The sequence below is a fragment of the Panicum virgatum genome, chromosome 1N (genome assembly GCF_016808335.1).
Source record: "Panicum virgatum strain AP13 chromosome 1N, P.virgatum_v5, whole genome shotgun sequence".
In the NCBI taxonomy this organism is placed as follows: domain Eukaryota; kingdom Viridiplantae; phylum Streptophyta; class Magnoliopsida; order Poales; family Poaceae; genus Panicum; species Panicum virgatum.
In genome coordinates this window covers 15,742,305-15,755,697 of record NC_053145.1, presented here as the reverse complement: position 1 = coordinate 15,755,697, position 13,393 = coordinate 15,742,305, and the positions used below count along the sequence as shown (strand labels likewise).

Genomic DNA, 13,393 nt, shown 5'->3' with positions numbered 1-13,393 from the left:
GGACGCGTACACAGGGATTAGACCCCGACAGGTGGGCCCAACAAGGATGTATAGTATACCACGAAAAAGACATTGTCGTGCTATAGTGATAGAGAATCTTTTGCCAGATACGCTTCATCACCCTGTAGACTCTGTGACCGAGGGGGGTCTTCACCTGTCCCATCGGCGAAGTGCCCGTTGAGGCGGTGTAGGTTGCGGCGTAGACTGTTGGGTCTACTACGTAGGCGTTATGATACTCCGTCGCCGAGCTGTCGTGTCTAACTAGTGTTCCAGACTGACACGCGTGGCGTGGGTGGCGCCAGCGGCTGCATTGTGTGCCTTGGTAATGCGCGATCAACAGTACAGCCTGGCAAAAGTCACCTCGGGCTCTGCTGTGGCAGAGCGCACTTAACGCCTCCCGCATTAAATGCAGTAGGTGGGCGAGTCTTCCCGAGGAAGCCTCGCAGCCGCGCGCGTGCCTGCGCTTGCGGATACGTGGCGACTCCGGACCCCCCCAGGCGGGGTGTCTTTTCCTTCCCCGCTGAGGGGTCCAGATAGTATATGGGGGTCCGGGACCCCGTCTGTTTTGGCTGAGCGCTCCCTTCTCCGGGGCACGTGGCGTCACCGGACTCTTCCCTAGCAAGGGACGGGTCCGGGGCCGCTGACCAGGTGAGAAATGATTCGGACCGCGAGGGCCTGGCTGCTCAGGCCGTCAGCGCGTAGTCAAGGATAACTACGAGGCTCTTGCCTAGACACAGCAACACCTCTAGGATACGTGGTGACACCGGACCCGTCCCCGCTCGGGAAGCGGGTCCGGGACCGTTGGTCTCGTGAGATGGAGCCGGACCCCAGGGGTTTGGCTGGTCAGCCCCTTAGGGCGTAGTTACGGATAACTATGCGAGTCTTATCACAGCAAGAGGGGGTACTCTAGTCTAGAGGTACCGACAGTGGCCCCCGGGCTCACCTCGGGAGAGGTATGAACCCGCAGGTGGGGCTATTATCGTGATGTGTTCTGGCGCAACTTGGCTGTGTTGGCGTGCTCATGTCGCGAGCGGGTGCTCCGGACCCCCTAAAGGCCGTAGCACATGTTGCCAGGTTCAGGTACTAGAGCGCTCTCCATAGGGCGGCGAAGGTGCAGGCTTAGGGTACGGAACCAAGCTAAGCGGCTGCACGGACCTCGAACCGCCCAGGGAGCAAGCACCACTTTCCCGGACCCGGCTCCAGGTGACCGTGGCGAGCGGTCTACACCGGAGCGGGCCACTAGAGTGGACTTGAGCGACCGTGGCGAGCGGTCTCCGCCGGAGCGGGCCACCGGAGTGGACTTGAGCGACGGCGGCGAGCGGTCTCCACCGGAACGGGCCACAGGAGTGGACTTGGGTGACCGTGGCGAGCGGTCTCTGCCGGAACGTGCCACCGGAGTGGACTTGGGCGACCGTGGCGAGCGGTCTCGGCCGGAGCGGGCCACCGGAGTGGACTTGGGCGACCGTGGCGAGCGGTCTCCACCCGAGCGGGCCACAGGAGTGGACTTGAGCGACTGTGGCGAGCGGTCTCCGCCGGAGCGGGCCACCGGAGTGGACTTGGGCGAACGTGGCGAGCGGTCTCTGCCGGAGCGGGCCACCGGAGTGGACTTGAGCGACCGTGGCGTGCGGTCTCCGCCGGAGCGGGCCACCAGAGTGGACTTGGGCGACCGTGGCGAGCGGTCTCTGCCGGAGCGGGCCACCGGAGTGGACTTGGGCGACCGTGGCGAGCGGTCTCCGCCGGAGCGGGCCACCGGAGTGGACTTGAGCTGTTACCATCGATCCACTGAGATATGTTACCAGATCTTGCGGTGGGGCATAGGAAAACATGCCTTATACTAGAAAGGAGTTCGGACCCCTAGTCACGGCAGCCTCAGATACTAGGGTACTCGTAACAGGGCAGTGGAGTGCATAGGCTTATGGTACATTACCAAGCTAAGCAGCCACGCAGAACTCCTCCACCCCAGGATACAAACACCACTTCCCCGGAGTAGGTTCCTAGGAGTTCGGACCACCTTTCAGCTAGAAGTGGTGTCTCAACCTGACCACAAGCAAGCAACTCGATTTGGATCGTTAGTAACAAAAGAAAAAACTCCGTTCGGGAAAAGGAAACATGCAAGCTGAACGAACAAGTGCTATTAAGTTAATGTAAAGATAGGACTGAGAAAGCAAATCTCCTTCATTACTTGATTCGTGGTGTACATCAGAGGTCGGGATTACGAGGGCGGACCTCTACCGCTTTGGACCACTTGCTGGTGTCGCCTGTTTGTGCGATGAAGCCAGAGGTCGGGTTTACAAGGGCGGACCTTTACCGCTCTGGACCACGCGTAGGCACCACATCATTACAAAGGAGAAACACACTCAATCCTATCTAGTGGTAACCTACAGCCGTCGCCCCGTAAGGCATGCACGTTCCTGGACGGAGTGGAACTGCCACCTTGGAGGTTCCTCTCAGTCGTTGGGGGCGAAGGCGCCCTGGACGTGCTTATACAGCATCATCCAACATCACCTCGGGAGCTTGCAGGGCCCTCCTCAGCACAAGAGCTGTTTCATACTCAGATAGCATGAGAACAACTTCTTTGGCTTTGAATGGGAGTGGCCCTGCCGTTGCCAGCTGCCGTCGGAAGCCAGCCCGATGGCCGCTCATAGTGAGCTGAAGCCAGCTTGTCACCCTGGAGCAGCAGAAGGACGGGTGCTCGTTTGGACGAGCACAGAGCGTGGAGAAGGGCGGTCGTTCGCCGGCTCCACCTTGGTGCTAGCACGGGGCCCCCGCGCCTTGCGGTGGAGGTCGATGCCTGTCTGCAGCAGCTCCAAGGGAGGCTTGAGCCAGGCGAGGGAGAAGGCGATAGACATCCTTCCCGAGCCACAGCCGTCGGCTCCAGGCTCCATTTTGAGAGGAAACCTTGAGCCGACGCCGTGCCGCCGCAGGGGACCCCCGGTGGTTGCTTGAGAGAAAACCTTGATCCGACGCTAAGGTGTCGCAGGGTGACGCGCAGCAGGCGTCGCCCCTGTGCGCGACCGTGCCGGCTCTGAGGTGTCGTAGTGGCGACGCACAGCAGGCGCCGCTGCCGTGCGCCACCGCACCGAGGACACTGCTGCCTCGGTGTCAGGACATGTGGCGTAGGTGACGTCATGCCACTCTTCATCTTCTCGTCGTCGTTGCAGAGGATGAGCTCAACCTCAGAAGCCAGGAGGTGAGCGAAGATCTGGCCAACGCTTGCGCGTCCCCACGGACAGCGCCAGATGTCGTGGCTCAAGGAGGAGGGCCACAGCCGGGTGGCGTAGTGCAGCCGCCTAATCCCAGAGGGTGGATACTCGGGGAAGTGCAAGCGATTCGACATATCTTCTTACGAAGCAAGAACACAAGAACACACGGGAATTTAGAGTGGTTCGGGCCGCCGGAGCGTAATACCCTACGTCCACAGATAGTTCTATTGCTCTTGTGTCCGTGGATGAGTCTATCCTCTGCCTCTAAGTCCCTTTTTAGACTTGAGTCCTTCTCTAGCGGGCGTCCCCTTTTATAGCGCAAGGAGGACGCGTACACAGGGATTGGACCCCGACAGGTGGGCCCAACAAGGATGTATAGAATACCACGAAAAAGACATTGTCGTGCTATAGTGATGGAGAATCTTTTGCCAGATACACTTCATCGCCCTGTAGACTCTCTGACCGAGGGGGGTCTTCACCTGTCCCATCGGCGAAGTGCCCGTTGAGGCGGTGTAGGTTGCGGCGTAGACTGTTGGGTCTACTGCGTAGGCGTTATGATACTCCGTCGCCGAGATGTCGTGTCTAACTGGCGTTGCATACTGACGCGCGTGGCGTGGGTGGCGCCAGCGGCTGCACTGTGTTCCTTGGTAACGCGCGATCAACAGTACAGCCTGGCAAAAGTCACCTCGGGCTCTGCTGTGACAGAGCGCACTTAACGCCTCCCGCATTGAATGCGGTAGGTGGGCGAGTCTTCCCGAGGAAGCCTCGCAGCCGCGCGCGTGCCTGCGCCTGCGGATACGTAGTGGCTCCGGACCCCCCCCAGGCGGGGTGTCTGTTCCTTCCCCGCTAAGGGGTCTGGATAGTATATGGGGGTCCGAGACCCCATGGGGGGTCCGGGCCCCTGGCTGTTTTGGCTGAGCGCTCCCTTCTCCCGGACATGTGGCGTCACCGGACTCTTCCCTAGCAAGGGACGGGTCCGGGGCCGCTGACCAGGTGAGAAAGGCCTCGGACCGCGAGGGCCTGGCTGCTCAGGCCGTCAGCGCGTAGTCAAGGATAACTACGAGGCTCTTGCCTAGACACAGCAACACCTCTAGGATACATGGTGACACCGGACCCGTCCCTGCTCGGGAAGCGGGTCCGGAGCCGTTGGTCTGGTGAGATGGAGCCGGACCCTAGGGGTCCGGCTCCTCAGCCCCTTAGGGCGTAGTTACGGATAACTATGCGAGTCTTATCACAGCAAGATGGGGTACCCTAGTCTAGAGGTACCGACAACATTAATTTCTAAACATTGAGGGTTTTTATCCTGACCAAATACATTGCCACGCAATTTGTCCTAACATGAATATACTCTTTATTGAGACTTTGCGTTAGTTACATTGACGTGTAATGTTTGGATTGTGAATGCACCTATTTGCCAAGTTATTGCATTAAGTTGGGCATTTTACAAGTTATTGGACAGATCCGCACCCACATGTTAAATTATTGCACTAAATTGAGCATTTTACAAGTTGTTGGAACAATTTGCACCCACCTGACAAATTGTTGTATGGTGGATGCAATTTACTCAAAAAAAAAACTGCACTGCGGCCAGGGCTAGCTCATCAAGCAAGTTCGGGCCTTAACCTATAGACCAGCCCAGCAGATGTAATTTTGAATATGATGGCCTGTTCTGAGTTTCATTTATTTTTCCAACAAAATTGTGAAGATTAGAAGAGCCTCATTTTAGATTTGATTTTACACGCAGGAGATCGTACAAAAGGACATCCTTGTCATCAGACAGTCAGTACCACTGTAGCAACATGTAGCAAAGGCCATGTAACTACTAATCAGTGCTGCTCACAATCCATATAACACAGGAGCTCTTAGGGAAAACTGAGGCATGGAAAAGTGCAATGCAAGTAAAATCACAGAAGGCATAAAAGGCATGCCAATACTGCATGATAAGTTGATAACCCCAGGAGAGTTTGGGCAGATTTCTTATACGGCGCGCGTGATAGCAGCGCACGGCCCGTCGCTGCCGCCACTGCCGTATAAGAAATCTAGGGTTTGGGGGAGGGGAAGGGGGCGGTCTGGGAGAGTGGGAGGTGGGGCGGAGCGGCCGCCGGCGAGGTCGCCGGCGGCCGGGGTGGGTGGCGGGAGACGGGAGACGGCGGCATTTAGGTTTCTGGGTTGCCTTGGGGTGGAGGGGGGCGGCTCCCATGGCAACCGGCCATAGAGGAGGGGGCCGGGGGTGGCGGCGGTCCGGCGGTGGAGGTGGGTTGTCCGGCGGAGGGCGCGGCAACGCGGGAGCACCGTCGGCCGGGCGGGGCCGGACAACCGGTTTGCTGTGGCCGGCGGCGAGGGCGGCGGGAGGAGACGGCGCGACGGTGGCGTGCTCGGTTAGGGAGGGTGGCGGCGGAGGCCGCCGGAGCCGGATGAGGTGGTCGACGGCGGGGGCGACGGGAGGAAGAAGGAAGGAGGAAGAAAAAGAACAATAAGAGAAGTACCTGTTCGCTGCAACCGGGTCCTAGCGAACGGGCGCCGTCCAGTGTCCCCCGAGTTTGGGCCATCTAGCAGTAGCAGCCAACATGAGACCAAGGTGGCCTGGCACTTCGAGCACAGCAATCCCAAGAACCATTTGTGAGGACAATCAAAACCATATTGGGATTCCTTGACATAGGAAAATGATTTCTGACATTGGCAATTCGAGCATAACAATCCCAAGAATCACAAGGTAGCATCGGATCAAAAGAAATGGGAAAATGAATTCCTTTTTAGAGCAATGGGAAAATGAATTCTGACTATATCCATGCTGCTGTTCCAAATTGGGATTGCTGACTATCACCAAACTTGACAATTGCAGCTGTGCAAAGATACCGCCGCCCGATCTGAAATGGGACAAGTCCACGACGAGAGCTCACCAGCCAAGTCCTCGGACGGAAGCGGAGCTCAACTGCTCAAGTGAATTTTCTTGCTTTGGAGCTGCGGCTATGTTGTTGTTGTTGGAGCTGCGGCTAGTGAAGGAGCTATGGGCCTGAAGCCCTCAACCTTATGCACAAATGGCCCAGCATATGGTTATCTTTGAAGACTGCGTGTTTTGTGTTATTTTATTTGACCAAAAAAACAATAAAAGGACATCCATATTGTAACATGCATCAAAGGCCATGCTAGAACAAAGCTGCAGCGACCAAATAGTCAGAAATCTGAATCGGGGCTGCTCACAACTGATGTCGGCTGTCGCAAAGAAACTTTTAGCGAACTGAGGTACAGAATACAGCATCCCCTCAAGGAAAGGTGCAACGAAAGTAAAATCACAAGGTATAAAAGCATAATCATGAGTCATGACTGAAGCACACAGATTCATACATACCTTCCATACCAACACTGCATCATAATTCATAACCCAGGAGTTTGAGCAATCAAGCAGCCAAAAGCATGTAACCCAAGTCTAAATGCCAATTCAAGCATAACAATCTCATGAACCGTTTAGTGAGGAGCAAGAGATTCTTCAGTCTGAATGATTCACAGCTACGCCTTTATTACACAAGTCAGCTGTCAACAACAAACATCCTAAATCCGTATGGAAATGGTGGCAGTCTAGCAAAAATTTCAAAAGCTCCTTTCCTGTAGCATTACATCAAAAGAAATGGCAAAAGGATTTATGAGTTATGACTAGATCACCAAATTTGACAATTGTAGCTTGTCCAAAGAGACAGTTTGTCAAAGCTGTTCTTATATATTAGGCTGAATATTCATTCACCTACAAAGTTAAGTGAAAAAAAAAAGAATGGGGTTAGATCACGAGGAGAATCACATAGTGAGAATTAGCTAGTGCAAAATGCAAAAGAAACGAATTACATGAATTGGACCGCTATTCAATAGTGGCAAAAGATGCAAACTGCACAAGAGTACAAGACCATTTACAGTTTACAAAGTTGAGAGCAGCAGGTTTAAGGACAGTGATGCTGGACATGTAAGTGCAGGAGATTTAATGAATGCAAGGTAGAGATTACCAGAAAACAGAAACAAAGTTTTTCTTGGAATGAAGTGTGTGTCAGATATCTTATTCAAGCTTACTAGCTCATATCACTTTTTTTTGTCTTCAGCACTATAACGTAGTTAAAACTTTCGTAATTCATCTGTCTCACAAAGAATAAGAGTACCAACTCATACTCTTATTTCACTGTCCAAAACCGTCAGCCTATATTCTGAATATCTGATACTACTACCGAATATAGTGCATTTTCTATTATTGAACTATGTTGATATGCACTTAGATGCTAAACTCAATTTAATTACTTGAATAAAACATAATATTTGATTTATCTTCAATTCTATAGCACATCAATAGCAGTAAGCACTAGCCTAAAATTTGGATGCAAATCACATAACATATTCAAGTCCTGAAAATGCAAAGTAATCAACAACAGCAAGTATGACTGAGGGGGGAAAGACCGGACAAGGCACTTTCCAGCTTATCTTGCTAGTTGCTACAATACTATCGCCGCCGAGGATCACAAAGAGGGAGCAAAATTTTCTTCTCTTAACAAAACAAATCAGTTGATATGAAGATGTTCCTAATAACACAAACGGCTTCAGAAATAAATCCTGAACACCAAGTACTTGAAACAGGAAGTATGATAATTTATCACGAAAAACTGATTGTCACGGGTTTCTTTCTACGAATGAAAACAACATTTGACCCAGATACAGACGAAATCGATGAAGAAGAAATGCCTAAATTCTCCTCACTTTATGTAGAGACAGTTCCGTCCCTAGGATTTCTCAGCGAAGTTTCTCTTTCACAGAGTGCTTCTTGGCAGCATCCCGCACCTTTTCAATATAGCCTTCAATTGGTGGTGTGAGTGTCGCCATGTAACGGTTTGCAGGGAAAGGTGTCATGTCAGGTACCATAGCAGCAGCTTGCAGCTTCTCAGGGAGTGCAGCAATGGCCTCCTTTTTGAGCATCAAAAGCATTGACTCTGCTGTTTGTCTTGCACGGTGCCGCCGCATTAGCACACGACTGTATTCTTTGGCAAGTCGGCGTCCATCCTCGACTGTGAGCTCATACTTGGGGATTGCATCATCATCAACCAGTCCAAGACTGATATACTGATATAGTCAAGGCCCGGTGGACCCATCAGCACACGGTCCCCATCATCTGCACCAGTACCTTTGGATTTGGCTTTAGCTTTGGCCTTGGCTATATCAAGCTCGCGTTGCCTCTCCTTGGATACAAGTCCAAGCTCCTCACGTTTAGCCTCACGAAGACGCTCCTTGGGAGGTAAGTGCCGCAGGGGCGCAGATGCGTTGAGACAAGACTCTGAAATCTGGGTAATGCGCTCCATGGCCTCACGACGTCCACGGCCACCTCCACCTCCACCCCCACCAGTGGAAGGTGTCCCTTTCTTTGCTCCAATGGTGGAACGCTTCAAAGGCTGGCCAGCTTTGAGCTTAGCCTTTCCTTTGGCTGTGCCACTCACTGGTGCACGCTGCTGAAGCTGGTGATGCTGACTGGTCGCTCCAGATGCCAGTGCTGGGCTCATAGTTAGTGTCTTGAGACGTCGAAACATGATATTTCCTGCACTTGAAGCCATTCTGCATAAATCAGGAAAACATAATTATTTGACCTTTTCTTTTCTCTTTGCAACGAAGATCCCTTGGTGTATGCTCTTTGATGATGATGTGGTGCTGGTTGACGAGAGTAGGGCAATGGTTAATAGGAAGTTAGAGCTGTGGAGACACACGTTAGAGTCGAAAGGGTTCAGACTTATTAGGACCAAGACCGAGTACATGATGTGCGATTTCAGCGCGACTAGGCCGTCCTAGAATGAGAGTAGTCTCTTTCTGATTATCCATATCAAGTACCACAAAGTCGACTGGGACGAAACAATCCCGAACTCTCACTGGGACATCCTCAGCGATTCCTTCTGGGTGCCGAACTGAAGAGTCAGCCAATTGCAATTGCATGGGTGTTGGTGTCAACTCTGTATAGCTGAATTGGTCAAATACCGCCTTCGGCATCACGCTAACACTGGCCCCCAAATCACATAAAGCTTTGTCGAAGTTCTGTGTCCCTATTGAACATCTGATAGTGGGGAATCCTGGATCCTTTTTCTTCTCGGGCAATTGTTGAAGTATAGCTGCACTGCATGCCTCAGTGAGCTTGATTACTTCGGTAGTTGGCAGCGGTCGCTTGTTGTTGATTATGTCCTTGATATAGCGAGCATAGGTTGGAACCTTCATCGCATCCATCAAGGGTACATTGATGTTCACTTGTTCTATTATCTCAACAAAGCGGTTGAACTGCTCATCTGTACTTGACTTCTTTGCCCTCATAGGGAACGGCAATACTTGAATGTCATAGAATTCATGCGGAGCCGTCTTCCCTTCATGAACCTTCTCGGGTTCCTCCTCCCGATGTGGTTCTTCTGCCACTGGGCTTGCCTTCTTCCTGTTAACATGGTTAGGATAAGGCGGGTCTTGAGTAGTTTTACCTCCTCGTGTGGTTATCGCCTTAACGTTCTCCAAATCAGGGGGCATGGTAGTAGCCACTTGAGCTAGTTGAATCTCAATCATCTTGTTGAAACTCAACTGGTTTTTGATGGCAGTGGAGAATCCATCCATCTTGGCATGGATATTCTCCATAGATTTGTCTATAACGGCCAACTTCTTCTGAAGGGACTCATTGATCTTCGCTTGGCCGTAGACAATATCTCTCAAGATAGGCTGGTTAGGACCGAAAGAATTCGAATTCCCATTACCTCCTTGGTAGTATGGGCGTGGTTGATTCCACCCCTGACCTCCTTGTGGACGAAACCTATTGCTGCCATTGAGGAATAGAGCTTCTTCTTGGGTTTCTGGGCAATTATCGCCTGAATGTCCAACATTCCCGCAGACCTCGCACGTCATGCGAGTCTCCAAGCCTTGAAGTGTTTGCAATTGAGCCTTATCTTGGGAATAATCCTCAAATTTCTTGAGGAGGAGATCAATCTTCATAGCGAGCATGTCAGCCTCCTTAACGGAGTGCATACCTCGCTGGCGCGGTTGGAGGCGATCATCGCTCCAACCTTGGTTGGAAACCATCTTCTCGATCAATGATGTAGCTCTTTCAATAGTTAGCGAGAAGAAAGCTCCACCCGCAGCGGCATCCACATGATCACGGGATGACTATATCAACCCGTTGTAGAAGTTCTGTAGAATGAGCCAATTATCCATTCCATGGTGCGGACACGCTAGAATGCACTCCTGAAGCCTCTCCCAAGCCTCCAGAATTGACTCATTTGACGCCTGCTGGAAGTTCAAAATCCGACCACGAAGAGCATTGGTTTTGCCCGTCGGGAAGAACTTCGAGAGGAACGCCTTGGCACATTTGTCCCAAGTATCCACAGCAGTCTTGTTAGCATAAAACCATTGCTTCGCTCTCCCTAAGAGAGAGAACGGAAATAGACGGAGCCGGATAGCATCTTGCGATACACCCTTGATAATAAAAGTACTGCAGAGCTCCAGGAACTGCTGGAGATGAGCGCTGGCATCCTCATTGGCCTTGCCACAGATTGTGCTGGCCTGCACCATCGTAATGAGACCCGTCTTGATCTCGAAATTTTCTCCTCCGGTGTTAACCTCGGGCCCGGTAGGGACTTGATTAGCAGACGGAGCAGAGTAATCACGGAGTGTCTTCTGGGCTATAGCTCTAGGAGCTGACGATGATTTGATGACTGGATCGACTGCTGAGAGTGATCTCCGAGGTGATACGAGACGAGCTCGTGTCCTCCTCAAAAGTGACTCTGGATCGGAATGAAAGTTTTGTGGCAGATCGAAACCGGTCATACACTACCCTGTTTTCATATCAACAAAGACAAGAAAACAAAGCCAAGTTAGCCTGTTTAGCAGGCAAATACAAATTTCGATTCTGTTCACAACTTTTATCTATATATTTCACTCTGTGCCTTCCCCGGCAACGGCGCCAAAAATTCTTGTTGGCGCCTACTAAAGTCACCAGCGATGACGCCCACAGACGCCAATTTGAGGTGGCAGTATTTCATGAACCATGGATGAATCCTCAAGCGCACGGAATACCGCTGTAGCATTTTACCCGGGAGTATACCGGGTGTCATTTATATTTCCGCAGGGAAGGCGGTGAGTGAGAGAATATATAGATTAGTGGGTGAACTCTATCTAGATTGGATATTCTCATGCATAATCAGGGGTAAGATAATAACATGGTAGGAGGTGGTGTGACACACACAAACTACCCTCTTGGATAAATAAATAAAAGAAAAATAAAAGAAAGATAAAAGATGCTTTAGGCCGGGAGCAAGGTAAAAGTCAGAGCTCGAGTCAGCTGTGCTAGGCTAGCTATATCTACACTTTCTCATTGGTTAGCTCATCAGAGATTAAACTACACAACAGGGAGATCGCTATCGAAGCGACGGGAGGAGCCCGTACACCCCGGCGACTTTACGTACCTCCTACCCCCCATACCGAACGTGGAGGATTACTAAAAGGCTCGGACAGGGCTGTCACCACCTGCCGGCTACCTCTACGAATCGTGGGTATAGTTGACATCCAGCAACACTTAGCTAATCTAGACACCATGTCTACACTAGTAAGGGATACTCTAGTGTCCCGCGTGGAGCCCCCACCCTCCGGATGGACAGACATCACACTAGAGCAATCATATGAATACTGGAGCAGTTGATAGAGTTCTAAGAATAAAAGACTAACCATCTCCAGCACAGGGCGATCATACAATGCAAGCATAGAATGATAACGCAACCATGACAAGAAGCATATACTCGATAACTCAGAATATACTTCAAGCAGATATCGGTAACCATAGTCTAATTCTATTACAAACAACCGAATATTACAAGAGAGAGCTAGAGATGAACCCATACCAGACTCTCGAGCAACACTGGTGACTCGATGACTCCTAGACTTCTCCTAAACTCCACTAATCCTAAAGACTATGCAAGGAATACAAGAAAGAAGAGGTGAGTGGTGTGTGTGTCCTATTCTCCACCCCCTCTTGTATTTATAGCAGGGAGCCACGAGGTGAAGCTAGCACAACCGACGTAGGGGACCAATGGGGAAGCGCCACGTGCCCTGGTTGAGGCGGTGGGGCCCACGGGCCAGGGCGGCTGATCAGGTAGGTCGGTCGGCCTGCCCGGGCCACCAACCGCCCCCAACTTCTTCTGGTGGGCTGTCTTGGGCCTCTTTGTCTGATCCACGCTGGGGTTGGCCTGTCTTGACTTGTTTGAATTGGGTTCTTGCATCACTTTTGGTCCATCTGAGCCTGAATCGGTACTCTGATAATTTCTGGGATTTTATGTCGGGCCAAAGTGTGCTTGTAACCTGCATATTAGCTTGAAAACACAACTTGCATATTCAAAAAGGTAAAGTGTGGTTTAGGGACTTTATTAGATAAGGATGCGTGTAAGAAATGCAAACTCTCATGATTTTCTGATCAAGTTGACACCTGGAAATGATCGTTAGTGAGCGTCAACACCCGGCTCCCCCTCCCCGACGGCCGGCGCGGCGCAGGTGGAGCGGTGGTGGAGCCGCGCCGCCCCCTCCCTTGCTCCCTGCTCCGGCGAGTTGTGGGCGGCGGACAGCGGCGTGGGTGGACGGCGACGGAGCAGGTGCGGCCGACTCGCAGCGGCGAGAGTGGCGCTTGTGGGCTCGAGCAGGAAGAAGACGGGTGCTCCGTCGGGTGGTTGGGGATGGCGGGCCCCACGTCGGTAGCGGACGTCCGCTCTGACCGCTTGATTTGGCGTGTCAGAGCTGTTCCGCAACGCTTGGGGACGGTTTTCCGTATACCACTGCAGGCATTTTTACGCTATGTGCGTACTGAAGGAATTGGTAGAGGATGCCGGTGCGGGTAGTCTAATAGCCCCCCTCTCAGAGCGGCGTCGGAATGGCCAAGATTAGTGAGTCCACGACGGAGTCTGCGTCCACCGCGGCCCTCCTCCCCCTCCCGCTTCCACACCTCCATCGAGGTCGAAGGTGAAGCACCAGCCGAAGGTCGAGAGGTACCCCATGGAGGGAGGAGACCTGCATCATCTTCCCCATGCTGAGCCTCACCTTCGACATCGGCCAGAGCCCGCAACACGCTGTCTCGTAGGAGTTCCTCTTGGTCTCCCACGGGCACTAAGGATGGATTCGGATCGAATACGATTGAAATCGGATCTGAATGTCACATTTTACCA

At 52.0% G+C, this 13,393-nt stretch overlaps 1 protein-coding gene and 1 pseudogene across 1 annotated transcript; both read right to left on the bottom strand.

Moving 5' to 3' along the window:
* Positions 1 to 6,593: 6,593 nt before the first annotated feature.
* On the bottom strand, positions 6,594 to 8,795 carry LOC120655320 (annotated as a pseudogene).
* A 290-nt stretch (positions 8,796 to 9,085) lies between these two features.
* Positions 9,086 to 9,809, bottom strand: LOC120653355. The gene is made up of 2 exons (XM_039931113.1): positions 9,195 to 9,809; positions 9,086 to 9,124 (listed from the first exon to the last, which is right to left on the bottom strand). Exons 1-2 carry the CDS (start codon positions 9,807 to 9,809, stop codon positions 9,086 to 9,088), a joined length of 654 nt encoding a protein of 217 aa, XP_039787047.1.
* Positions 9,810 to 13,393: the final 3,584 nt, after the last annotated feature.

Excerpts from the sequence above, each read along its gene's own strand:
- LOC120653355 (XM_039931113.1), bottom strand. The coding sequence starts at position 9,809 with ATGGATGGATTCTCCACTGCCATCAAAAACCAGTTGAGTTTCAACAAG. Across the intron at positions 9,125-9,194 it reads TTAGCGTGATGCCGAAGGCG|TTCGGCACCCAGAAGGAATC; the intron begins GTATTTGACCAA and ends CTGACTCTTCAG.